Raw genomic sequence first — 27,515 nt, 5'->3', positions numbered from 1 at the left:
TCCTTGGAACATTCAAAGTCAGTTGCATAATTATATTATAATTTTTGTTTTTGTTAAGTTTTCATCCCCCCTCACCCGGGCATGCTGGGGGGGAGGAGGGCGCATACCTACTTTCGTTCTTATGTTTTACTTTCCCTAGGGGTTTCTCTTCGGAGTTTCACCCGGGGGAATTTCTGTTAAATAATTATTCTTTTTTATTTCCCAGTTTACGATGCTGTTTCTTCGTGCCTATTGTGTGCCTTCAAAGCAGAGCTGTCCTGTTTTTGCCTGGGGAGTCGGCTGTCGCCCGTCTCTTTAGGCCATCGTCAGGGGCGTTCCCTTCTCCTAGAAGTTCCCCCTTGACTACTGCCAGCTCTTCTGTGCATCCTAGAACGATAGGAGGTTCGCCTCCAGGGTGATTAGTTAACTTCCCTTTTTACTTTTCCCTGGTCCTTTGGCGGTTATGCTCTTGGGGCTGAGCGACCGCCCTTGCGACTTGCTCAAGGGGCTGAGCGGTTGCAAGGCTGGACCATGGTACTAGCGATTATGCTCTCGGGGCTGAGCGGTCGTTTCTGTAGCTACGCGCAAGGGGCTGAGCAGCTACAAGGTCAGTCTGGACCTCTCTCGTTCGCGAGGGAGGCCGCACTAAGGGCTCCTCTTCGGAGGATTGCAACTTTGTCTCTTCTACGAAGGGTCTCCTCCCATTCGCGTGAGAAGACACTCACAGAGACTCCTCTTCGGAGGATTGTTCCTGTTTACGTCAGCTGATCTCACGGCCCTTTGGGGCCCATTACCAGTCTCTTCTACGTAGTGCTCTCCTCTCTCGTTCACGGGAGAGGCCACTGATAGAGACTCCTCTTCGGAGGATTGTTCCTGTTGACAACAGCTTGCTGTTCAGTCACTAGCACTTAGGTGTTTAGTGACAGGGGAACTTCGGTTTCCCTTTTTTCCCTGACCCTTCGGGGTCTCGGAGCCTTAGTTACGCAGTTCCTTTGGGCTCTCATAACTTTAGTCACTTCTACACTTCGGTGATTAGTGACGGGGAAACTTCGGTTTCTCGTTGCGCTGACCCTTCGGGGTCTTGCAACTAATCCCCTCGGGGCCTCGCCACTCAGGCTACGTTAGACCTTTGGTCTCTCGTGCCCTCAGTGGACCTGCTGCCAGCTGTATCTGTTCCTGACTGCTCGCGCCTTAGGCGCCCACGCTCCCCGTTATCCAACGGGCTCCTCCCTCCAGGGCAGGAGAGACTTTCTCACACCGTGAGTAAGTCCCTTAAGTGCCAGGTATCCCCTGCGCGCCAACGTTCCCTTGCGCGCTAGCGCTTGGCTGCTGTTCCTGAGACTGCCTTCCAGAGACACCCTGTTCCTGTAATTAATTTAGGCTGCTACCAACGTTCCCTGTGCATTTGCGCACATCGTTGGGGTTCCTGAGATAGCGTACAGGCGCTCACCAGCAGTTCAGCCTGCGGTGTCTCTAAGTCTCTTCTACGAAGGACACCTCTTCTGGTCCTCTTCAGGGGATGTCCTCCCTTTTAGGGACACATCCCAGTTCCTGATCTACGAGTTAGCCGATCCTTCAACCAAGCGCGCGTGCACGCTATCTGACAATCTTCTGTTACACGGGCCTACGATCTTCTCTCGCGCGTAGGCGCTGAAGATCGCCCGCGCGCGGGATGGTTTCCCGTGAGCGATCTTCGAGGCCCTGCCGCGAGCGGTTTTTCCGTGCGCGATCGTCGAAGATCGTTAGCTGACGATCTTCTGATACGCGTTAGGAATGCGTGCATCGACGATCATAACGCGCTTAAGCGCCGAAGATCGTCCCGCGCGCGATCTTCGAGGCCGTCCGCACGCGATCATCGACGGCCGTTAGCCGGCGATCTTCGGATCCGGCGCTAGGCGCTCAAGCACCGACAATCTTCATAGTGCGCGTAAGCGCCGAAGATCATTCTATGCGCGGAAGGATTTCCCGCGCTCGACCACTGAGGCTCACGCGATCATCACGGATCATCCACACTCGGTTCCTCGCTCGTCCACAGGTGGGATGATTGCCCGCGCACGATCATCATGGATTGTCTGCGCGCAATTGTCGTAGCTTTTCCAGCGCGCGATTGCTGACTATCTTCTCTCGCACAAGCGCCGACTATCTTCGCACGCGAGTGAGCGCCGAAGATTGTCCGTGCTTGCGCGAAGCGCCGGCGATCGTCCTACATGGTTGGAGATCGTACGCGCGCGGGTACCAATGGTTCCCGCTCACTGTCTCCGCCGATCTTCTCTCACGCTAGCGCCAACAATCTTCGTACATGCGTAAGTGCCGAAGATCGTCAGCGTTATTTCTTCCGCACGTGGGATGGTTTCCCACATGCAATCGCCGATGGCGCAAGCACCTGCGATCTTTTTTCGCCGAGATTGTCCGCGCATGGGATGGTTTCCCACGCTATCGCCCACAATCTTTCACGTGCAAGCACTGGCGATCTTTATGTGCACGGAAGCGCGGGGATCGTTCACGCGGGCGCCGATACGCCCACGCTCACGTGGGTACGTATGCATGCGGACGCAGTTTTACTGCTAACCATGTTTTATTCACGCGCTACCCAGATCTGTGCTTTTCGCGCAATCACCAGCATGATTGGCGCACTGTTCTCCGACACGATCGCGCCCTGATTACATTGGGGCCTATGGCAGTCAGGCCACCTTCGCGTTTCCCTCCCCCGCAGCGCAGAGCAGCGCCCTCTCCGGAGGGGTGAAGATTTCCGGACAGGTCAAAGGTCTCTTCTCCCTTCATTGCAGATTCTCTACGGGCGAACCCTCGTGTCAACTCCTCTAGGGGATCGAACGATCCTCTTCCCTCCAGAGGGACTCCCTGTCAGCGCGAGGGTCGGTCGGCATCCCTGGTGGGACGCCGTTGTCAGAGCCCGCATGCAGACGATGAGCCTGTGCCTTCTGACTGGGGTCACTAATCAGTAGTAACTTCCTCTCCCCCTGAAGAGGGTGAGAGGAATCTCTGGCATGGTATCTCCTCCAAGGACTATCCTGTCCCTTCGCGAGTCCTTACGCAGGCGATGAGCCCTCCTCAGACTTCTTCTCCCCCCCTCTGCGGATGAGCATTACCCATCCCTGGGAGGGTCGGAAGACCCGGTCCTCTCCCCCATCACTCCATAGGGAGAACCCCCCGCCTCTTCCTGAGAAATCTTCTTGTGCGGAGGGGGCGAAAGCCTTACATCCTTCATCGCTGGAGTCCTGTTTCCCTCCTTGGAGGGATCCTAAGGCCCAATCTTCCGCAAGGACCCGACAGGATCCAGATGAACCCTTAGGGCAGGTCTAAGAGTCCCCCCCCAAGGAAGAGCCTCCGGGGATGAGAGGCCTCGCTGCCAGTCCATCAGGAGGAGGAGCTCCAGGGGTCGGAACTTGCGTTCTGGCAGGTTCTGACCCTCAGGAAAAACTTCAAGGGGACTCCAGATTCAGAGATTCCCCTTCGGTAAGGGAAGGATACGGTCCGGGACCGAATCTACTGAACCAAGGACTCCCTTGGGCCACTGCAACTTGCCCTGGCCTCAGGGAATGAAGAGCGCCAGAGGCTAGGCAGAGGGCCAGCTCTCCGAGCTTTCTCCTTCAACAGTCCCGGTCGGTATCAAGCCTCTCCCTCCTCCCTGGGTAGGGATCGGTGAGGGGACGGGCCCTCCGGGCAGAAGTCCAGTCCATGTTGCAGATACGCTCCCTCCAAGAGGTGGCCAACGGGTTCCGAGGCCTCCTTAATCATCTCCTCCCCCTCCTAACTCTGTACAGGGTTGTCAAACAGTCTCTCTTCAGCATAGCCACAGCAGACGTGTCAGTCTTGCGGTGAGACCACAAGACTTCATGTGTACACTGGTCCGGTAGGACGCGTACTTCCGATCCCGGTTCACCCGTCTTCAAGGAAGTAGTTTGGAGTTTGCCTGGAAGGCGGATATACCAGTTCAAGGTGCTGTGCTTCGGTCTCTCCACAGCACCTCAACAGTCCACCGATGCTTCCACTCTGATCTCTTCACGGGCTGTCAGGATCGGCACCCGTCCCCTCCGTCTCATGGGTAACTAGCCGATCCTAGCAGACTCGAAGGCATCCCTTCTTCGTCATCGGGACAAGTTCCTCGGACTTTGCCAAGTCTTAAGGATTATGGTGGTCCTCGAGGAGTCTGGTATACCTAGGCCTGGTCCTAGACACCAATCTCCCAAGCCTTCCCTTCAGGTAACAGGATAGCAAGGCGGAGGAAGGTCGCGAGACCTTTCCCCACATGAGAAGAACCTCCAACCCATGTGGTTACGTCTCTCCCTGGCCCGTCTGGTTTCCAGCAGTCGCCTCTGGATGAGTTCTCTCCAGTGGCGACACGGGGCGCGGTGGAGTTAGGGACACGACTCCCCGGACGCCGGGACCCCTAGGGACAACCGGAACAGACAGCCCCCAGGGGTGGGAAGCAGGCGAGGATCTACAATAGGGAGCGGACCTTCTCGTCCTTCCCCCAAACTTGATGCTGTTTTCGGATTATTATTATTATTATTATTACTTGCTAAGCTACAACCCTAGTTGGAAAAGCAGGATGCTATTAGCCCAGGGGCCCCAACAGGGAAAATAGCTCAGTGAGGAAAGGAAAAAAGGAAATATAAAATATTTTAAGAATAGCAACAGCATTAAAATAAATATTTCCTATATAAACTATAAAAATTATAACAAAACAAGAAAGAAAGAAATTAGATAGAATAGTGTGCCCGAGTGTACCCTTAAGCAAGAGAACTCTAACCCAAGACAGTGGAAGACCATGGTACAGAGGCTATGGCACTAGCCAAGACTAGAGAACACTGGTTTGATTTTGGAGTGTCCTTCTCCTAGAAGAGCTTCTTACCACAGCTAAAGTCTCTTCTACCCTTACCAAGAGGAAAGTAGCCACTGAACAATTACAGTGCAGTAAATAACCCCTTGGGTGAAGAAAAATTGTTTAGTAATCTCAGTGTTGTCAGGTATATGAGAGAAGAGAATCTGTAAAGAATAGGCCAGACTATTCGGTGTATGTGTAGGCAAAGGGAAAGTGAACCGTAACCAGAGATTAAGATCCAATGTAGTACTGTCTGGCCAGTTAAAGGACCCCATAACTCTATAGCAGTAGTATCTCAACGGGTGGCTGGTGCCCTGGCCAACATTCTGAACCACGGGACCTCAGGCCGATGGTCAGAACCAGGAAGTACCTTCTCTAGACCTAGAGATGGAAACCGTGTTTCTGGCACTAAAGTAGCTCCACCTAGCCTGGCGGACTACTCTGTGGTTGTAAGGATCAACAACACCACAGTGATGGCTTTCTTGCTCAGACAAGGAGGTACTTTTCAGTATAGCCATCCCATCCTATGGAGAGATACCGGGATGGTCCGAGTTCCCCTCGTCCTCCTTAGCAGCTCGCTTGATTCCAGGCAAAGGAATAGGCTCGCCGACAGTCTGAGCAGTGCAACATGGACACCACATTCCAAGTGGTCTTTGGATCCTCATGTAGCCTACAAAGTCCTAACTCGGTAAGGCTCCCTCTGTGGACCGGTTTGCTACAGCACTGAGCTGCAAGCTCCCGCTGTACTGCTCTCCGGTCCTGGGCCCCAAGGCCCTCTGGTAGAACGCCTTCCAGCAACGGTGGGAGAACATCGATGTGTTTCGCCTTCTCCCGTTCTGGCGGTTGAGGAGAGTACTCTACAGGACCAGGGCATCGGTCAGTCTCTCAATGACCTCCCTAGCTCCCTAGGGCCTCTCGCAGGTGGCTCTACAGTCCTTCTGTAACTCCTTACGGAGCCTCCGAGGGAAACCCCCCCCCCCCCACGTCACCGGTTACTCACAAAACCAAATGCCATCATCCTCCGAAAAGCCGTGGCTTGCTCCGACTTCCCGCCGGGAGACTATCCAGCATCTCCTCAAAGAGAGAGGATTTTCGCAACAAGTTGCGAAAAGGAGGCCTGGACACCTGCGCAAATCTTCCGCAGTAGTCTCCCAGGCGAAGGGGCAAGTTTCTGTGGTCGGTGTCGTGGAGAGGGTATCTCTCCACACGATGCCGCTTCCAGCAATAGCGGAGCTCCTCGTGGGATTGCGAGATGAAATGTGCCTTTCAGTTTTGGCTGTGAAAGGCTATCCCTCAGCCTTAGGTCTTACTTCCAGGCTTTAGGGATAGACATTTCTCCCTCGCTGGAACTCTTCCTTCTCATACGAAGCCTTGTCTTCTCCTGCCCTCAGTCGAAGGTGAGACCTCCTCCTTGGGTCGTGGTTCGAGTCCTCAAGTCTCTATAGACCCCCCCTGACGAACCACTACGTAAGGCCCCAGATCACCACCTTACTGGGTAGACAGTGTCCCTGCTAGCCTTATCTTCAGCCAAGCGAGTCACATGGTCTCTCATACGACTTCGCCCATTCAGGGGGATATGGGGAGGCAACATTCAGGTTTGTCCCTGAAGTTTGTTGCCAAGACTCAGAACCCAGGAGTGCCTGACCCGCTGTTCGACGCTTTCCAGGTCTCGAGTCTCCGTCCTGTAGCAGATGACCCAGACCATCTCCTACCTTGCTGGTAGGGAGTCTGAGGTGGCGTCTTAAGAGAACGGCTGCAGTTCGTCTCCAGGCTCAAGCCTCGTTCGTGGACCCTGGGAAACGAAGAGAAGGGGCTCCAGGAATACCATCTCAGCCCGGATTCGCAGGGTGTTACACCCGGCCTTGAATCCTGACCCTTCTCCGTCGCATCGCTCTAGAGCCCATGATGTCAGGGGCGTAGCTACGCCCCTGCCCTTCAAGGAGCATCATTCAGTGATGCAGGTCCTACAAGCGGGGATGTTGAAGCATCAGACATCGGTTGTTACTGGCTAGTGGAGAAGAACACCCCTGCCAGCAAACCAAGTAGCCCCTTTCTTTTCAGCCGCCCGAGAATACAGATGTACTCTCAGGGCCATCTAATGACAGTTTGTTGTGTGTAAGGGATGTTACGCATATCCACCAATTATGTACAGAGGGGCTTGGACCTGTATTATAGTTCTAAAAGACACTAATTGGAGTATCCCTATTGCCCCCACTTCCGACTTTAGCGTTTCAGCTCGGGAGGGATTTGTTCGTGTTTAAAGTGAGGCTTTTTCAGCCTCAATATTGCCACAAGTGTGTTCACAAAATTAGCGAAGTCAGTGGGCACAGACAAAAGAATGTACACAAATCAGGTCTTGCAACTTCTTCAGGATCTAGGTTTCCTGATCAACCTCACAATATCAAGACTATTTCTAAGAAGGTTATTTCAGTGGCTACATCTTTGTTGGAGTATGTTAAGCCACTCAAAACCTGCCCAAAAATTATTGGCCCGAAATTATAAGTAAGATGAAATTCTTTATTTCAAGTCGGATCTCTTCCAGACGGCAACTGTAGAAGGTCCTGGGGCCTCCTCCAGTTTGCCTCAGTAGTTGACTAAATGTTAAAGACCAGGCTGAAGGACCTCGATATGATGTGAAACATTATAGAGACATTCGTGTCTAGTTTTTCAGGTCGTGGACTACAACCAAGGCCCTTTCAATGTCACTCCCATTGTATATTCTCAATTTCCATTAGTCTTCTTACAGATGTATCCTCCTTGGGGTAAAGGTTATCCAGAGGAGGCCTGTGTTTTCAGGAATTGGCAGTTTTCCCTATTTTGAAAACTGTCTAAGAAGAACTCTAATATGAAGATTTTCATAGATAACCAGGCAACAATGAGGATACTGCTTGAGAATTCTCAATGCAATAACTTCCCATTATAAAGTTTCTTCAGGAGAGGAATTTGTTCCTCTTCCCATTCAATCTGTCAAGTTCTCTCAATGTAGTAGCAGATCCCTTGTCCAGACAGAAGGTCCTAGACACAGAAAGAACCTTGGAACAGAACTCTGTCCAAGAGTTTGTTTTAGACATCCAAATAGATTATTAGGTAGTAGCAAGAGATGCCTTGAATTTAGGCTGGAATAAATGGTCTTAGATTTGTGTCCTTCAAGTTTGATTTCGAAGACATTAAACTTCTTTCTGGACATTAAAAGGACAGCTGTGCTGGTATCCACTGCTCCAGCATATGAGAACCTTCACGATTGGATTTTCTCTACTGTATACAGAGTATGGCAGGAAATTCTCATATAATATGACACATTTGATGAGTTGTAAGAAGTCTGTCTTCTTTCAATAGATCGTACCAGTTATATGTGGGAGGCTTGGATGGCCTTCCTGAGGGATAAGTCTTTGTGTCAAATAACCCTAGATGATAGGTTTTCATGCCAGATAACTAGGACTTCTTGATTTCCTTTCTGGTCCACCTCTTTGAGGACAGGAAGCTCAAACCACCAACAATTTTGTTACACAAATCTGGAATTGACAGAACCTCTCAAGCAGGAATTTTGGAGTGGAATTAGACTGACATATTAACAATGTTACCAGTATTTTGCCTTACAAGAAGCATCTCCACCAATCTCTATTATTGTGGACTCTGGTTAGTGCCTTTTCAAGCTTTGGAAAATTTTAGATAATTCCTCCATTTCCCCCAAGTAGCTTGTAGCTTTTTGAAGAAATCTGGAGTTTATCCTTATCATTCTTGGTCAGTTCCTAATCCTGACTTCGGTAACCAAAAACGAAAAGTCTCTTCAGAGGTGGGGTCCTCTTTATACAGTATTGCATATTCAGGATCAGAGGGTAACCTCTGTCTACCCTGCACTAATATGCAATTTCATAACGTCCAGAACTTTATGGTTGCTCTGGGCATAGTATCTATAAGATACTACCTGAAATAAATCCAAGCACTGCAATATGTATGTTTGGTACTCTGCTGGTCCGTGATACCTACGAAGGGAAACGGGGTAGGAGGAGGGCCAAATCATGCAGGCCCTTCAACAGAAGCGTAATGACACTTATCCTGCTTTTCTCTATTTTCTCTTATGAGGTGAATGTCAGATTTGGTTATTATTATTATTGTTACCTTGATGATACAAGTCTACTCGGTTACTGTTCTGTAGTAGTCCGTAGAGATCAGACAGCATATTATCCTCCGAGACCCTCCTCCCTAGCCCCATGTAGAGAAGGGAGACATGTAATTCTCTCTTTTGAGCATGGAAGATGGTGGCTTGTCACAAGTTAGTGCTCGTATAGCGATATCTCCCCTACTAGAGATGTTTCTCGGTAATGTTTCCTTGAAAGCCTGGCGATTTCAACATTAGAATTACTGTTCTGAGTTCGAGTGCATGAATTTGAGGCACTCAAATGCACCAAGTTTGTGCTTTTCACTTGGAAATACTAACTCTAGAGCAGAGGAGACTATATTTCTTTGCTATCTTTGCTATTTTATGTTGTACAGTATTAAATTCCTTATTCTAGTCTTTTAAAGTTAGTCTTTAGAGACCACACAGCTCCTTCATGTTTTTCTTTGTCAAAAGTAGTTAAGAGATTATTTTCCAACAAACATTAAAAAAAACATGGGCCAATCACAATAATGAAATTTGTATTATTCATTGTACTTTTTAAGTTGCTCAGTATTAGGCTTGTAAAAAATCGTGAGCATAAAATGATATTATTACAATGTATATCAGAATGTAATTTGTTTGGAGTACAATAAACAGAGCTGCCTACTTAAAAATTTTATTGAATATACAGTACTTTTTACCAAATGTAACTTAAAATATCAAAGACAATATAATGAATATTTCTGCGATTGTAAATTTGATTTGAAAATTCTAAGTTTAAAAATTCCAACTATCAATATCAGAACACATTGGATGTCAAAACCTTATTTGTTCAGAAACTAAATTTACAAGATAATTTTCTCTTATAGGATTTCATAATCCATGAAAAAACTGATAAGACTACTATATAATTCTTAGTTTTCAAAATGTTACTTTTATTACAATCTGTTTGATTTATATAGTTCCTTACATGCACTGCATGGAATCTATTCTTACAATCATATAGTAATTCACTTTAATTGTTGAAGTTTATTAATAGACTAATTAAATTTACTTTGATGCAATTTCATAAAATTTAATTTCAAACCACTACCCTCCGTACACCTTGGTCAAACAAACTACTTATCTCAAAAATTCTATTAATTCAATCTATCTTCATTTTCTTTCAGGCCTCACACCTATCCACTGTATTTTTGGTCAGTGTTAAAAAGGTAAGGCCCTGAGCAAGGCAGCTGAGTATACTCTAGTTCAAATCCTCTGTTCTCAATGTCAACGCTTGTCGAGTACTCGTCTGCATCGCTCTTCACTTGCATGTAAAATGGGGTTGAATAGCCTGAAAAAAATTTGTGGGCAAATTAATTTCTGATGTACTTTTTTAAAAAGATGAGGTCAAAAGGGAAAGCAGGGATTGTTTAAAAGTATATAAAGATAAAAAATGAGGAATAAAATTAGAAAGAAGAAAATAGCAGGTGGCAGGACAAAAATTTAATTTTAAGAGGAGACATGGAGATGAAAGTCGGAGCAGTTGTTTGAGAAGGAAAGATGTAGAGTATGTAGGTATATAGGTGGATAGATTGAATGGAATTAGTTGAGAGAAAATGATGGTCAGTATCGAAAATGACAAAGAATAAGTTGTTCAACAGAATAATGAATGAGGTTGCTTCAGAATAAAAAGTTGTAGGTGGAAGGATGCAGTCTGAATTTAATGTAGTGGTTGGGTTGGAGTATGCATTTTTTAGATATGATTTAAAAATTTGGATCATATGGCACAGTGCTGGGGCTGACTCCTAACAGTTCCAAGTGCAACTTAGGGAAAACCCTCCAGTTGCATTATTATGTAAAAGATTTGGATGGAAACTGGAGGAGAGTTATAGCATTAGTCCACAGGTCAGGTAGGGGCTGAAGGAATGCTGCAGTGCAGTGCATTGATTAAGGGAGGGGGATTGGGGAAAAGGTGGCGGCAAAGTGATGGAAACATTTAAAGATTTGGTGTAAATCAGAGATTGTTCATGAAAGGCGAGTCCTGAGGATAAAAGAAAGGGACTGTCTTTGAGATTGAAGAGAGGAATAACAGAAGGTAATAATGGAATTACAAGTGGGATGATGGTAACCATGGTGAAAGTGTGATTCACGACTGCATAAGGTTGGTAGTTCATGCGTGAATGAGGAAAGTTCCAAATGAATAATTCTGTACACACACAAGTAAAGTTAATAAGGTGAGTGTAAGAACAATATACTTAATAAGCCTATTGTAAATGTTCCTGCCTTACAATCTGAGTCTGCATTGATGAGAGATGCAGAACTCTAATAGAATCTAGCAGCATCTTGAACCTCATAGTCCGTGTGATCTACAGACAAGGGATTTTGGAGGTTAGTCTGTAAGTCTACCTGCTAAATTATCAGCAGCTGATTGCCTGGCCCTCCCTAGTCTTAGCTTGGATGGAGGGTTATGGTGCTGCTCATATTATGGTCGAACTTTGCCACTCAAGAGTTAACTTTTAAACTGCGAATGGTAGTTTGTTCCAGTACAAGTAAAATCCTTCTTCCTTTACATACAAGATTACAGCAAAGCTAAGCAAAGCTGGAATACAGCATATAAATTTTTAATAAGGTGCAAGTAGTAGTAGTCAACTTTTTAAAGCAGGAAAGCCCTGCTCAAATAACAGATGTAAAGATTTTGCTTGCCTACTATTGTAAGATGGATAACATGGAGTTTTTATGATAAAACAAAGTTTTGTGAATACTTACCTGGCAGTTATATATATATAGCTAATTATCTCTATTTCGGCAGAATTTTTCTAAACTAGGCAACCGCCTTGTGGTGGTTGGGTGGTAAAACCCGTTAAAGGGTGGTAGGAGGAATCATTCCCGTTTTCTGTTCTTCAGTTCATCTATGCCCGACCTGTCTCCTGAGGGGAGGTGGGTGGGCCTTCGAATGTATATATAACTGCCAGGTAAGTATTCACAAAACTTTGTTTTATCATAAAAACTCCATTTTCATGAATAGAACTTACCTGGCAGTTATATATACATAGCTGATTAACACACTTGGAGAAGGGTGATAGACTGTAAACATCGTTGGGGAAACAACCAAAAAAGCTGTAGGATAAATAAAACCTAGATTCCTTACCTGCTAAGGTAGCTGACTTCAAAGGTTCCTGCCTCTTGAGTCTCTTTCCCTTAGGAGTGTCAACCAGGATGTGACCTGCAGTGCTGAAAACACTCAATTGAGTCTGTCAACGGGGTGAGACCAACAATCTGACTAGACTTCAGGACTACCTATTGCCCAAAATAAAAAACCGCAACTTTACCAAACCAACCACCTAACATTTGCAAAGTAGATAAAAATTATCTAACTAGACTGAGGTGACTGTACACAAGTCAAAGTCCTCAGACAACCAATAAAAAATACACCAACCTATGCACAAGTAAACAAACCTAAGGTTGAGGGGAGGTAGTAACTCCTTTGCCTAATACAGAAGCCGTAGCTACGTATGGTCCCAAGGTATAACATTTCTCATAATCCACCCTCACCTCTCTGAGGTAATGAGAAGCGAACACAGAGTTGCTCCTGCAGAATGTCGCATCCATAATCTGACGGAGCGACATGTTCTTGCGGTAAGCAAGCGAGGTCGCAATGGCCCTCACTTCGTGAGCTTGCACTTTTAAACGACCGAAGTGTTCCTCCTCACACAAGAGATGAGCTTCTCATCACTTCCCTCAGGAAAAAGGACAAAGCGTTCTTGGAAAGGGGCTTTTGAGGATCTTTCACAGATCACCACAGGGAGCTAGAAGAGCCTCTCACACTTTTCGTGCAAGACAAGTAGGTCTTGAGGGCTCGTACTGGACAGAGCAGCCTCTCTTGCTCTTGACCCACTAGGTTGGTCAAGTTAGGAACCTCAAAGGTCCTCGGCCAGGGCTTAGAAGGGTTCTCGTTCTTAGCGAGAAAGTCTAATCTCAAGGCACAAACTGCCCCATTCAGATTGAAGCCTACCTGTTTTTCAATGGCATGGAGTTCACTAACTCTTTTAGCTGTTGCTAAGGCCAAAAGAAAGAGGGTTTTCTTGATAACCTCCCTAAGGGGAGCCTGTGAGATGGGCTCAAATCTCTTGGTGCACAGAAATTTAAGAACCACATCAAGGTTCCAAGAAGGGGGCTTTAACTGGGTCTGCTTGGTCGTCTCAAAAGACTTCAAGAGGTCATGTAAGTCCTTATCGCGAGACAAGTCCAAGCCTCTATGCCGACAGACGGAAGAGAGCATACTTTTGTACCCCTTGATAGTGGACACAGCTAGCTTAGCGTCCTGCCTGAGGTACAACAAGAAATCCGCAATCTGGCTCACAGAGGTAGTGGATGAGGAAATCTTGTGCTTCCTACACCAAGCCCTAAAAGTCTCCCACTTGGACTGGTAGACCCTCTGCGAAGAGACCCTCCTCGCTCTGGCGATAGCTTTCGCAGCTTGCGCTGAAAAGCCTCTCGATCTGACGAGCTTCTCGATAGTCTGAAGGCAGTCAGATTGAGAGAGAGGGGCTTTTGATGATATCTCTCGAAGTGGGGTTGTCTGAGCAGATTTGGACTTGCAGGGAGGCTTCTTGTTAAGTCCATCAACAAGTCCACCACCTCCGTGAACCATTCCCTCATCAGCCAGAACGGAGCTATCAGGATCATCCGTCCCGAATCGAGGAGGGCGAATTTCCTGACTACCAGATTGATGATCTTGAACGGGGGAAAAGCATAAGTGTCCATCCCCGTCCAATCCATCAGAAAGGCGTCTACTGCTATCGCCTCCCTGTCCGGAACTAGGGAGCAATAGATGGGGATCCTCTTGGATAAGTTGGAGGCGAAAAGATCGATGAGGGGTCTCCCCCACAGCCTCCAGAGACTGACAGACCTGTTAGTTGAGGGTCCATTCTGTGGGAAGGACCTGCCCTTTCCTGCTGAGCATGTCCGCCTTCACAGCAGCCCTCACATTCTTCTGTCCCTGAACAAACCTCGTTAGCAGGTTTATCCTGTTCTCCTTCGCCCAAAGAAGGAGCTCTCTTGCTGTCTCGAACAGAGACAGAGAGTGAGTCCCTCCTTGCTTCCTGATGTAAGCAAGAGCTGTGGTGTTGTCTGAGTTGACCTCCACAATCTTCCCAGACACCAAGTCCTTGAAGGCCTTTAGCCCCAGAAAAATGGCCATCAGCTCCTTGTTGTTGATGTGCCATCCCAGCTGAATTCCTTCCCAACAGCCTGAGACCTCCTTGCTTCCTAGTGTTGCCCCCCAGCCTGACTCTGATGCGTCTGAAAACAACACTAGGTCTGGGTTCTTCTTGTGTAAGGAGATCCCTTCCCCTAACAAGGTTGGGTCCAGCCACCACTTCAGAAGAGTCTTGACTTCTATTGGAATGGGGAAGGAAAAGGAGTCTTCCTGCGTCTTTCTGTTCCACGTCTTCGAAAGAAAATGCTGAAGAGGCCTTAGGTGGAGTCTCCCCAGAGAGACAAACTGTTCGAGGGAGGATAGAGTCCCCAGCAAACTCATCCACTCCTTCGCTGTGCATCTCTTCTTGTCCAGGAAAGTTCTGACCTTTACGAGACACTTGGTCTGTCTTTCCTGAGAGGGAGAAGCCCGTAAAAGAACTGAATCGTCTCCATGGAGAACTTTGTCTTCTCCACAAATACGTTGAGAGTGCTGACATCCAGGACGGGTCTCCATCCGCCCGAGTTCTTGGGGACCAGAAACAGGCGATTGTAAAAGCCTGGGGAGGATAGATCCCGAACCGGTTCTATCGCCCCCTTGTCTAGCATTTGGTCGACAAGGTCTACTAGGGCCTTCTCTGTTTCCCCGGATCTGAGTACCGGGCTACTAAGGCCAGCGGAGCATCTGCGAGAGGAGGTTTTTTCAGAAAGAGGATCTTTTATCCTTCCTTGATGACCGAGATGGACCAGGTGTCCAACCCTCTCCTCTTCCAAGACTGCCAAAAACCTGACAGTCTTGCGCCTACTGTCTGGAGGAGACGAACTTCATTTTCTGGAGCGAGGTCTGAAAGAACCCCTGGTAGATCTTGGTCCTGATTCTTGCCTTCTCCCTCTAAAATCTGGTCTTGAAGTAGTCCTGCCCCGAAAGGGCTGCTGGAATCTCCTTTCCTCCCGTTTCAAAGAAGAAGGAGGGGCTGCCAAGGGCTTACGAGCAGAACGAGATAAAAGGTCTTGGGTGGCTTTTTGGGCCAGAGAAAGCGTAATGTCATTAACCAGGGACTCGGGAAAAAGATGTTGAAAGAGGGGGGCGTAAAGAAGCTCAGACTTTTGTGAGTGGTAACAGACCTAGAAGCAAAAGAGCAAAGCAGAGATCTCTTCTTTAGGACCCCAGCTGAGAACAGAGCCGCCAACTCAATCGCCCCATCTCTGAGGGCCTTATCCATACAGGACATAATACTGGTAAGGTCCCTAGATCCTTCCATCTGGTCAGTTTTCCTTGCGAGAGTCCCAAGCGACCAGTCTAGGAAACTAAAAACCTCAAAGGCTCTAAAAATACCTTTGACGAGATGATCCAGCTCCGACATCGACCACATGACCTTGGCTGAGTTGAGAGCATGCCTTCTAGCAGAGTCCACTAAACCAGAGAAGTCACCCTTGGAGGAGGAAGGCACTCCCAGACCCAAAGGTTCTCCAGTCGCATACCACATACCCGCTCTTGAAGCAAGACGAGCTGGTGGAAACGAGAAGGAAGTCTTACCTGTTTGTCTCCGCTCCATCATCCAGTCATCAATCTTCGAGAGAGCCTTCTTTGCGGAGATAGACAGCTTCATCTTGATGAAGGCCGACTGTTTCTGGCCTTCTTTCTGTTAAATTGGGACTGAGGAGATTGAGGGGCAGAGGGTTGGAATTCCTCTCCAAAAAGTTCAAGAAGGGAGCGAGAGAGAACTTTGTAATCTCCCACAGCGTCGGCAGGATTATCATCGTCATCAGAAACATCCTCGAGGTCCTGATCCACATCTGCAATATCCTTCGAAAGAGAAGAAGGATCCCTAGAACCCGACAAGGGCAAATCAAAGGCATCATCCTGCAAAAGACGGGTTGCATCCTGGAGTCCCGCGCTAGAAGAATCCTTGGGACGAGAGGCAGTATCGTCCCGAAGAGGCAGGGTGGTATCGCCCTGGGACCGATAACGAGAGGCAGAGTCGTTCCGATGTCGAGAGCCAGAGGCGGTATCGTCGTGGCGGCGAGAATGAGAGGCGGTATCGTCGTGGCGTCGTGAACGACAGGCGGTATCGTCGTGGCGTCGAGAACTAGGGTCGGTATCGTCGTGGCGTCGTGAAAGAGAGGAGGTATCATCGTGGCGAAGCGAACGAGGAGGTATCGTCGTGGCGAAGCGAACGAGAGGAGGTATCGTGCTGGTAACGTGAATGGGAGGAGGTATCGTCTTGGCATCGAGAACGAGAAGCAGCATCGTTCGATAAGGTATCGTCCCGGTATCGAGAATGAGAAAAAGTATCGCCCTGGTATAGCGAAGAAGTATCGCCTGGCGAAAGCACACATTCCTCATCCTGGCGTAGAGAGGGAGAAGTTTTTCTTTAAAGGAGAGCTCCGTTCTCTCTTAGAAGCAGACTTCTTAATCGGTAACGAGTCGTCTTTACGTCTGTCAGACTGGGCGTGAGGGCGGCTAAAGGCTTGCACTAAAGTCAAAAGTTGTTCCTGCATAACAGACATAAAGGATTTAGCAACATCAGCTGGGTCTTGCGGCCCCGAAGGGGAAGGATCTTCGGCAGTAGGCTTCGCCCTTTTCACAGGCACGGAGTCGAAATCCTCCTCCGACGGACAAGGTTCATAACTGCTAGAACCGGGAGAGAAAGAAAGAGACCGTTCGTCGCGGTTCCATCTCCTCTTAGTAGGTCTTGAAGCTTCAAACTTCCATTTACGTCTGGACGTATCCGGAGAAGAAAACAACACATCCGACACGTCTTTCCCGTGACGGTCAAGAGCAGCCTGGGAATCGACAACAGGACTGTGTGAGGCGACGGCTGACCGAGGGTACGTACCTCTCACCCCCTTTCGGTCATCGACGTACCTTCTCCCTTGGTCCTGGGAGCTTGGTAGAGGTCTAGGCCTAGGGGTATGACAGATTTGGTCAGTCACCACCTCCACTGCACTAACACAAGCACTTTCACTTTCCTTACCTTTAAAGGCCTCCAGTTGTTCTTTAATAGCCTTCAACTCGGCCGCCAGGCTAGCGTACCGAGGGTCATCCATAGATACGGAACCTGTAGGAGGTGCAGGGGTTACTACCTCAAGGGAAGGATCAACTTCCAAAGAGGAAACAATAATAGGATCAATAGATAAATCTACGCTAAGTTCGTCTTCCTTACCACTAACAGACTTAGACTTAGACCTAGAAGCTCTCCTAACTCTATCGAGCTTTAGCTTACGCACATAGCGCTTCATAATTAACCAATCTTTCTCATCCAAAACCTTATATTCCCCGCACCTATTATCAAGGGCACAAACAAAACCCCTACAATTAAGGGATTTTGACGAAGGAAAAATCTATTTCTGGGGAGAGACCTGTGACGCCCGGCGAAAAGGTCCTTCTTTGTACTTTTTCTGATATAAATCTTCCAAATATACCAGAGAAAATTAAAAGCATGGAATGCAGAGGTTACAACCCTCGCGCGAGCACCTTGTTGGTGTCGTATATCTAAAAAGGGCGTTTGTAAAACACTATTCACAGGCTGTCTCCCATTTAGATAATCCCTTCATCAAAGGGGGAGGGCCGTGACAGGCCCTAGAGAATACAGTTGGGATACCCTACCGACACCTACCACTCGCGCTCACCAGGTCATCCTTCTGTTTTGGACTTGACCGCAAAGTTGATAAGTTTTTTGCCCAGTGTTTTTCGAAGTGATTGTCGTTAATTCAACATGACTGACGTTGATACTTCACCCTTACCAATGTTAAGTACCATAGTTTGTTTTGGCAGCTTTTGACAGTACCGGGCATTTGTTCTGTTTCCAATATGGTGGTTTTTAGTTTTGGAAGCGATTGTCCGGCCGAGGTATCGGCAGCCATTTTGGGTTATGTTCGCTTCGGTAAATATTCTAGTTAATTTTGCCCATCTGGTACTCTGTCATCTAGGTTATATCACTTACGTTTTATGGCCTTTTAGTGTTATCATTAATTTTTACTATGGTATTTATTTGCTTGCAAGTCCAATTTGGACCTACGAAGAATAGCGATTTAAAGAATAGCGAATTAAAGTTTAGCGATTTAGTCTGTTAGTTTGTACTCGCCTCAGAGGCTTCGATTTAGACTATATCCATGTTTATTTGTTACGTTGTCGTTATTCTTCGTTCTTGGTTATTACTAAGAAAAGCAATCAATTTTATTAATGTTCTTGTTTTATTGTGCGATGTTAGTTTTTTTTTTTTTTTTTTTTTTTTTTTTTTTTTTTTTTTTTATTTATTTATTATGTAACCTTGAGAGCGAATACAGAGACTGCTCGTTCCCTGTTCTACAGATATGAGTTATCCCTTCTCTCGTTTTCTTTGTTAGCTCGAGTAAGAGAGGTGAATTTCCCGTTCTCCGTTTTTATACGATCACGAGTTATTCAGGCCTCCTCTTAGTATCAGAGTTGATGATAGTACGTTTAATATTATAAACGTTTTTATTGATGTGGTTACTGTTAATATGGCTAACACTATTAATAGGTACGTTAGTGTATGAGTCATTAATTGGGGTCGTTTTATACCGACACCCTTAGCTCCGTGAGTTATGCTTAGCTCCGCCTTGAGTTATGCTCCGCTATATGGATACTCATTGGGTGAGAACTAGTTAACGTTCAGGAGCAGATTTTTGGAGTGCAACGGTGAAATCCGGCACTCGGACTCCGGCTGAAGCCTTTTACACACGAACCTTTGTCATGTTTGATCATAATTACACCGTTACGGCCGGCTTCACGGGAGATAACACAATCATTCATTGAGGTTAATGTTATCGTACCGGGAACGGTCACGATATCACGGTGACGGGCCTTTGCTACCGGATCTCCGGTACAAACAGAGATCAAGCAGACGGCCAGAACCGGAGTTAACAATGTGATACCGATGAAGACTTCACAGTTTCATTATTACGGTCCCTTTTTCATCGAATCTCCGGCTTCACTGGAGATCCGGACGTCACAGGTCGACCCAGAAAAAACAAACGGTGTGAGGGTCTACCGCCATTTTCGGTAGTCTCACCTTACATTCCTCATTCGCACAGATACGGTAATGACTCTTTTCACTCATAATGAAAAACAGCAAAAAAGCTAAGAGAAAACAAAATACAACGATCGCCAAAACCCCAAATCAGAGTACTTCACCAAAAAAGCAGACTGGTACACCGAGCAGGGAAAGCGAAGAAAAACTCTTAATGACGGACCAACGTGTTGTCGATCCGGCCGGCAGAGATGAACTGAAGAACAGAAAACGGGAATGATTCCTCCTACCACCCTTTAACGGGTGTTACCACCCAACCACCACAAGGCGGTTGCCTAGTTTAGAAAAATTCTGCCGAAATAAGAGATAATTAGCTATGTATATATAACTGCCAGGTAAGTTCTATTCATAAAAATTATATTTGTACCATATGAAATAATAATTGATAGATATTTTGTATCTTTGTATTCTTCAGTACAGTATTGCTGATTTATGTAATATAAATAATTGATGTGTGTTTGGGGTGATGTAATGAACGTTGCTATCCTTTATTCCAGTTCTCACTCTGTTCACATCGTGCTCTCAGCAAGTTAGTACTTTCCTGGGAAATATCAAGAAGGGTTTGACTTTTTTGAAGCATGGGTTATCTACGTTAATGTTTTTCACATTTCAAATCCCTAATCTCTAAAAGTGATTCATGCTATAAAGAAATTGTTTTTGAATTTGTGTGTTCTGGAGGTACGTGCTTATTTTTTATAAAGTACTTATTCTTGTGATCATTGTGATTGCTTTACAGTATATTTATTATCGTGTTAATTTTCTGCAGTCATATTATTAATTTTTTGATGCCTATCTTAAGATATTGATTTGTTTCTTGATTCATTTCAGCTTAAATGTAATACACCATCTGACAAGTTTTATATGAAAAGCACAATATAGAAAAGCTTACATGGTAGTGTCAGTTAGAACCCCTATATTGATGCTGTACACACCTTACATGAAATATGAACTGATTCACACTACTAGGAGTAAACCAGAGATGGAAAAAAAGTTCAACCCTAACAAACTGAGTGGTATTGTTATCCAACGGAGGGAATATTGAGGTGAGTAAAATGACCAAGATAATCCTAAAGGCTCAAGAAATGTTCTAAAATGAGGATAGTTTTTCAAACAATAGAAACTGATCTGATGGCGGTAAATCCACGATGTCAAATGCAACCGCTCGAAAATTAGATAATGAAAGAGCTATTATAGAATGAGATATAGGAGGAGCTGCCAAAATCAAAATGAAGCAATAAAATAAGACATCGAAATTAGCGAATTAAGCACCAACAAGAATTATTGAAAATCCAAATGGAACAAGAAAGTATTAAACAGTAGCAAGGACAGGAATTGAACAGAAGTAAATTAGAAGCTGAAGCGCTTAGAAACTAATTGAGGAAATTGAAGGCGATAAAAATGTCAGGGTAGCCAAAAGTAGTAGTGCAGACAGTAGGTCAGGAAGTATTCTCTCTGTTTTCTGCTTATGTCAGGGTAGCCAAAAGTAGTAGTGCAGACGGTAGGTCAGGAAGCATTCTCTCTGTTTTCTGCAGCCTGTCTGTTAGGCCAAAAATACCCCTTGGAATTTCAAAACCCGCAGAGGCTCCCACAAACTAAACTACAAAGGATATAGAGTGTCTGCTCCACTACTCAAGACTATTTTGAAAAATGGGATTCCAACTACAACACTAACATCAGCCCTCAAATCCATTGACCACTCCTTTCACCAATATTAGAATGCAGCACCCACCAGCGCCCACAATACTTCTGGATATGGCACCTACTAACCAATCACTTACGGTAGAGTCTCTGTAAAACGCAGAGGCTCACACAGGTAACTATTGAACAGCAACGTCAAACATTGTTGCAACTTACCAGAATTTCCATCCTTTAGTGGTGATGTAATTCAGTATGGGAAATTGATACATTTGACTCTGTTGTTAGTACTAATATGGATGATCCAAAGCATAGGCTTAACTTCTTAGAGCACTATCTTGCTGGGAAAGCTTTGAAATGCAATCAATTTTGCAAATATTTAGAGCCAGCTGGAGGATACGTAAAGGCTATGGTCGAGTTAGAAAACCGGTATGGGAATATAAGATTAGGGCTCATAAACCTGTGATTATGGAGTTTTGCTAAGAGAATGTGATTACTGTATGCCATTGCTGCTGGGGGGTTAAAATATGAACCCAGTCACTGTAATGTACCCTCCACTGACTATTAGGACCCGAGTTGAGAAGCTGCCAATTGATGTCTGCAGAAGATGGTGGGAAAAGAATGAAGCTAAAGCGAGAATAATTCAAAAGACCCCAGCTACCTGTCACGACTTAGTTGAATTCGTAGTCAATGAGTCTTTATATGGTGAAATATACAAGAGCTGCAAAGGCTATCAGACTGCATGAGTAAGCAGCCTGTTGCTGCTTCAGAAGATCCAGTAATCCAGCAAAACCTTTATGACAAGGGACGGGTTTGGTCGGACAGTTGCAGTGTGGGAATTTTGTGACAGGAAAGGTCACAGCTTTGAGAGTTTAATTTCAATTAAGAAAGACCATAAATCGAAACTAAGACTTCCTTCTTAGTAAGGGGAGATGCTACAGATGTTTGGTCAAGGGGCACGTTGCATCCATTTGCAAGAGCAAGATAAGTTGTGTGATCTGTAAGGCTACAAATCATTGTACCCTGATGCTTAGAGATAGAGGTTGCAGCGAAGAATAAGAGTTCAGCACAATCAGGGGTTAAAGCAGCTCCACCCACGAAGGAGTTAGACCTAATGAGGACTCCATTCAGAAAGGAAGAAGCCACCATTGAAACTGGTATAGAATACAATATTGTAGAAAAAGGGAATTCATCTGTGTCCTGCTTCAAACAGGATCTTGACAGTAAGGTCACCCTTCCTTTGCTGCCACTCGCCCTCACGTGCAAGGGAAATTGAAGGTGTACAGCCTCCTCTGTTAGTCTCGATTTTTGTTCAACCACTTCTTGCATCACCTAGTGCCTGGTTCAAAACCTAGGAATTGTAACTTTGTGCTTAGGGAAGAAACAATATGAAGACACTTGCTGGTAATGATCTTTAAAGATAATTCTGATAATTATTTTATCTTAAAAGATAATCCTGAAATAATATTTGGCTTACATGTCAAAGTTTTAAAAGGGGAAACACATCTATATCTTACAGTGGCAGTAGTGGTGGACAACTAACGTACCAGCTACGTCTAATGACATATGAGTAGAACTTCTAATTGGTGGAGACAATCCTACTGTCCATGTGTTCACCAAGATTGTGCCAAGTGAGAATGACAGACAAAATGCGGCAATGACTGTTTGGTAGCTGGTTTAGTCTATGGACCTCTGGAAGCCTTTGGAGAAGACCACTCACCTTCTGATGCTGCATTTCTCTTGACAATGGTAACGAGTAGGCCTATCAACGAAAGCCTGAAAGAACACTTCGATCGTGACTGTGTGAGAAACGGATAGCAAGCTGGAGTACTCATATAAAGATAAGCTCTTTATGAAAAAGGCGAATGATACAGTCAACTACCTAAACAGACATTACTCCATTGATTATAATTTTGCAACAATGCCCCTCTACCAAATAACAAGGCGCAAGCAGAAAGTAGGCTTAATTCGCTAAAGAGCAAGCTTCTGAAGATTGAAAAATTTAGGCATACTACACAACATATGTAGAAGACATGTTTAGTAAAGGATATGCTGAAATAATACTTGCCTAATAGACTAAGGAGAAGTGATTGAAGAGCATGGTATTTATCACATGGCGTTTATCATACAATAAAGCCAAACAAGATTAGAGTGGCTTTTAATTGCTTGGTTCACTTCTTAGGTACCACTGAATGATATCTTGCTACAAAGTCCTGATCTCACAAGTAGCCTTGTTGGAGTCTTCTTAAGGTTTCAGGACAGCCTTGTACCTATCATGGGCAACATACAAGAAAAGTTTTGTCAAGTTCATGTTCCTAAATCTGACAGAGATGTCTCAGGATTTCTCTGGTGGCCTGATGGTACCTTGACTGCGAGTCCATTGGTGCCCCGAATGACTACAAATCCATTTGGAGTGACGTTCTCCAAGCTTAGTAAATTTTGTACTCCATAGAACTGCGGAACGCCATAAAGAAAAATTCAGCGAGGAAACAAGAAATTGTCTGAAAAGGCATTGCTACATGGATGATTTGCTCAAGTCTGTGAGAATTGCAGAAATTGGTGCTGAGATAGCGATTTAGCTCATCCAACTCGCTGCTCTTGGAGACTTTCGACTGAACAAGTGGATATCTGCCAATCCTGTTGCCTTGGAGAATATACCTGAAGAGGACAAAGCTCCGCTCGTAAAGCAGTTGAACATAGAGCAATCTGCCGTCCGAATGAATACTTGGCGTCGAGTGGTAACTAGAAACAGACACACTTGGGTATTGTCCAAAGCTGAATCTGGAAGTTCCGGTGATTCAAAGAGTTTTGTCAATGGGAGCTGGAACTTACGACCAGATAGGATACGCAGCACCATTCATCCTCCGAGCTAAACAGCTTATCCAGCGGTTGTGCAAGGGATGTTTTAACTGGGATTAAGCCATGGAAGAAAAATAAAGTAGGTTCATTCTGAATGCAGTGGTTGAAAGAGTTACCAGATTTGGTTAAATTTTGTATTCGGAGAGCCTTCTCTCCAGTAAGTTTTGGCACTGTATAAACATACCAGTTTCATCACTTCTCGGATGGCAGCATGGACAGACATGGCACAGTATCCTATCCAAGTCTCGGCAACAAAACAAATGAAGAACACAGTACTATAAGTCTTCAGCAAAGCTCGTGTCAGTCTAAAGCAAAGCTCGTGTCTCGCCTTTCAAATAGATGACTGTACCAAGACTAACAGCGGCCACTGTTGCCATCAAGATTGATCGGATGCTCAGGAATGAAATAGACATCCCACTTCTTCCTTCTATCTATTGGACAGATTCTACCTTAGTTCTGAAATGTACTTTGAACGATCGAGCATGGTATCACACATTTGTTGCAAATCACATATCCACTAACCCAACTTTCAGATGTCAAGTATTGGCGATACGTGGATATAAAATAAAACCCGACTGATCTAGCTTCCAGAGAAACAATCATCCAAGAACAGCTAGATAATCCTATCTGGCTAACTGATCTAGCATTTCTGCATCTTGGGGAATGTCATTGGCCTTTAATGATGGAAGACTTGAAATTGCACAGTTGGGTGGTGCCCTCAAGGTAAAGACAGAAAATTTTGGCCTAGTTACTATTATTGAAGCTGCATAAAGGTCCAATCTGGGAAGGTTTTCTTCTAACTATGCATAGTAGCTTTTCTTAGAAGGTTCCCATACAATGTACGAGGGGGGAAAAAAAAAAAACCTTTGCCACTAGAATTTGGCCCTAACCCGAGTGTTGCAAAGTTTAACAGCAAGACGATATTCTTAAAAGCAGCCCAAGCCGAAAGCTTGGCATCAGAACTGGAGGAAATCGGAGACAGTCACCTCCTGCCAATACCAGAAATTTGCTCTCACCAGTAAAATTGCAAGACTGAACCCCCCTTCTTGGCCAAACATGGGCTACTACGAGTAGGAGGCAGGTTGAGAGTAAGAGCCAGATGGAATTTGATGCTAAGCATCAAATCATACTTCCAAAGACATCAACTGCTTTAAAGCTTTAAGTGAGAAATATTCACGAAGATTCTGGACATTCTGGTTGAAACTTGTCAAAACTGCGACAAGAAGACTGGAGTGAATCCGAAAACGTCTGAACTTTCCAACTGAATGGGTCGCACCTAGTAAACCTCCATTCACACATACAGGTGTTGACTGCTATGGGCCATTCATGATAGGACGCATTGAGCACAAGCATTACGGTGTTATAGTGTATTCACATTCCTTATGTCTCGTGCTGTGCAATTGTAATGGATGCGATGGATACCGACGCATTTGTGAATGCCTTGCATAGATTCTCATCACGACGAGGTGTTGTCGAAATTCTTCGCTCCGACAATGGTAGTAACTTCTCATTGGGGACAGAGCTCGAGCTACGGATGGAGTTCGAGAAGATGATTAGTAAGCAAGTTGTGTCTGACTTATCTACTAAGGGCATGACATGATCTTAAATCCTCTGTGTGTGTCCCACTTTGCGGCCGTATGGCAGCGACAGATAAAAATCTGGTCAGTCGCATTCTTGATACGCGCGCACTTCAACATCAGGCACTCAATGATGAAAGCCTTCATATACTGCTGTGAGGTCGAAGCAATCATAAACAGCAGGCCTCTCACTAGATCATCATAGGATCCCCCATAATCTACAGCCTATTACTCCAGCTCACATCTTAACAGTGAAAGGACCAAGTTACATCTACAGTCGTATTCCAACAGCAAGACCTGTACGTTAACTACAAATGGCACCAGAAAGACCTGTACGTTGAGCACAAATGGCACCAGGTGCAGTATCTTGAGGACCAGCTTAGTGCAGAGAATACCTTCCGTTGTTGCAGGAGCAACAGTGCTGGAACTCAAAACGACGTAATCTTGCCATTGCTATCGTTCTGGTTGTGGACGAAGATGCTCCTGGGAAAAGTGCTGGAGATAGTGAAGAATCAACAGTCTAGTGAGAGAAGGTTAGGATCAAAACCAAATCTGGAGAATACTTGTGAATGATGCCCAAAGTTATGCTTTCTTGTGGAGAGTGAGTGAGTGCAATGGAAGTTTGATCAATAACTCGAGCGATATGTGATTCATTAAACAGGAGTTTGTGCATTTTGAATGAAGGAAAGTTTAATTTTAATTCAGAATGTGACGAATAGTCGTACCAGTGGAGGGTGTAAGAAATATAAGTGCTCAATTAACTTGTGTAAAGATTTCAGTTACCTACTATTTTAAGATGGATAATATGTTTTGTATTCTAAGATATTTCTAATTCATGTAATAATAGATAGTTATAAAGTATTGTATTTAATATTTCGTGTTGTGGGGTGTTGTAAGGAACGTTGCCATACTTTTTTCCCAAGTTCCCGCTCAGTTCACCTCATACTGTCTGCAAATTAACTTCTTTCCTGTGAAATCTTGAGAAGGGTTCGATATATTTGAAGCATAGATTGTTGTCTACGTTTGTGTTTTTCACATATTAAATCATTAATTCTTAGAAGCGATTCAGGTGTTGATTGCCAGTGTATGAGGGTTCTCTTTAGAAATTTTTTATTAAATTACTGTAGTGTGTTCTAGAGGTATCTGGTAAGGATGCCAGGCTTTACAGAACTAATACTTGTTTGATTCAAGTGACCATCATGATTGTTTTCAATTGTCACATTAATTTTCTGCTATCATTATTTTTTTTTATGCTTATATTAAGATATTGATTTGTTTCATTATTCACTTCAGTTCAAATGTAATATACCATCTGACAAGTTTGATGTTAAAAATATAATAAAGAATAGCTTATATAATGGTGTAAATTAGAACCCCCTAACACACCCTATACCCCCGACCTGCTTGCTCACAGAGTTAGTCTCTGTTTGGTTGACGCCTCGAGTGAGGACGGACATATGGGGACATAAATTGCTGGCTGGAATTTTTGGCAGTTATTCTAACTTGGATCCTTCCCAACATGTTTGTTGCTTCAGTGAGCATGTTTACCGAGATGTGGAAGTGTCCGGAGGTCTTGTGCAAAAAGTGTGGCACATTCAGGAGCGCCGAGGGGATGGATCCTTCACCTTTGGGAATGTATGACAGGAGGAATAACAAGTAAAGATATTTCAGCTTGCGAGTCTTCCTCGAAGTAGTAGTAGTCCCAACTTCTTTCCCTGACCCCTGATACACTGCCCTTTGGGCAAGCCCTAAGGTAAGGAGACATTCCCATTTCTCCCAGCAAAATGGGTGAGTCTCCTCCTCGTTGACAGTCTTCTGTTCCTCCTCATGTTTGAAGGTTGACAATGCCTTAGGTTGACAATACCTTACGTTTCCTGTTGCCCTCCTTGGGACTTCAATTGCTTCAAGGGCTCTGCAGGAACAAGTTGTGGCCCCTGTGAGAAAAGTCATTGGCTCATCTCTCTTGACAGCCCAGTGGAGCAAATCACTCCTGACTGGGCTGTTGCCTTTAGAGAAACCCAACACCAGGGAAGACATGTCTCCTCCCAGGAGTCTTTTGTTGAAGGACTCGCAAGTACCCTGAGATCGCCCCCTCGAGAGGCTTTTAAGTGTGGAAAAATACATTTTACCTAATTAACAATTTCCAGACAGGAGGAAAACTCGTCCTGAGTGTATACTCTAACTTTGCCAAAGCCTTCCTCTCCGGAGGACAGTTCTCAGACATTTCTTAACCACAACCAGATGAGATATACTTATGAGACTCAACTTGACAAAGTTCGTTTAGACACACT

General features: G+C 45.2%; 1 protein-coding gene and 1 long non-coding RNA gene across 4 annotated transcripts in view; one reads left to right on the top strand and one right to left on the bottom strand.

Annotated features, from left to right (window-relative positions):
• LOC137645910 (uncharacterized) overlaps nt 1-26,777 on the top strand; it is a 38,912-nt gene extending 12,135 nt beyond the window's left edge. The window contains exons 3-6 of one of the 2 annotated variants that reach the window (XR_011045363.1): nt 10,091-10,132; nt 19,651-19,831; nt 19,982-20,588; nt 20,656-26,777. This is a non-coding gene — a long non-coding RNA (uncharacterized lncRNA). Of the gene's footprint in view, nt 1-10,090; nt 10,133-19,650; nt 19,832-19,981 lie in introns of both variants that reach the window. The other variant, XR_011045362.1, reaches the window with a different exon arrangement.
• The window catches only part of LOC137645909 (uncharacterized), a 49,633-nt gene continuing 31,701 nt past the window's right edge, over nt 9,584-27,515 (bottom strand). For both annotated transcript variants that reach the window (XM_068378951.1, XM_068378952.1), the window contains exon 13: nt 9,584-10,254. In XM_068378951.1, coding sequence (XP_068235052.1) covers nt 10,100-10,254 — 155 coding nt within the window. In that variant the 3' untranslated portion in view covers nt 9,584-10,099. The remainder of the gene's footprint in view (nt 10,255-27,515) is intronic.

This window comes from Palaemon carinicauda, chromosome 8 (genome assembly GCF_036898095.1).
Source record: "Palaemon carinicauda isolate YSFRI2023 chromosome 8, ASM3689809v2, whole genome shotgun sequence".
Lineage (NCBI taxonomy): Eukaryota > Metazoa > Arthropoda > Malacostraca > Decapoda > Palaemonidae > Palaemon > Palaemon carinicauda.
The sequence above is the reverse complement of the archived record's forward strand: the minus strand, read 5'-3'. Positions and strand labels throughout refer to the sequence as shown.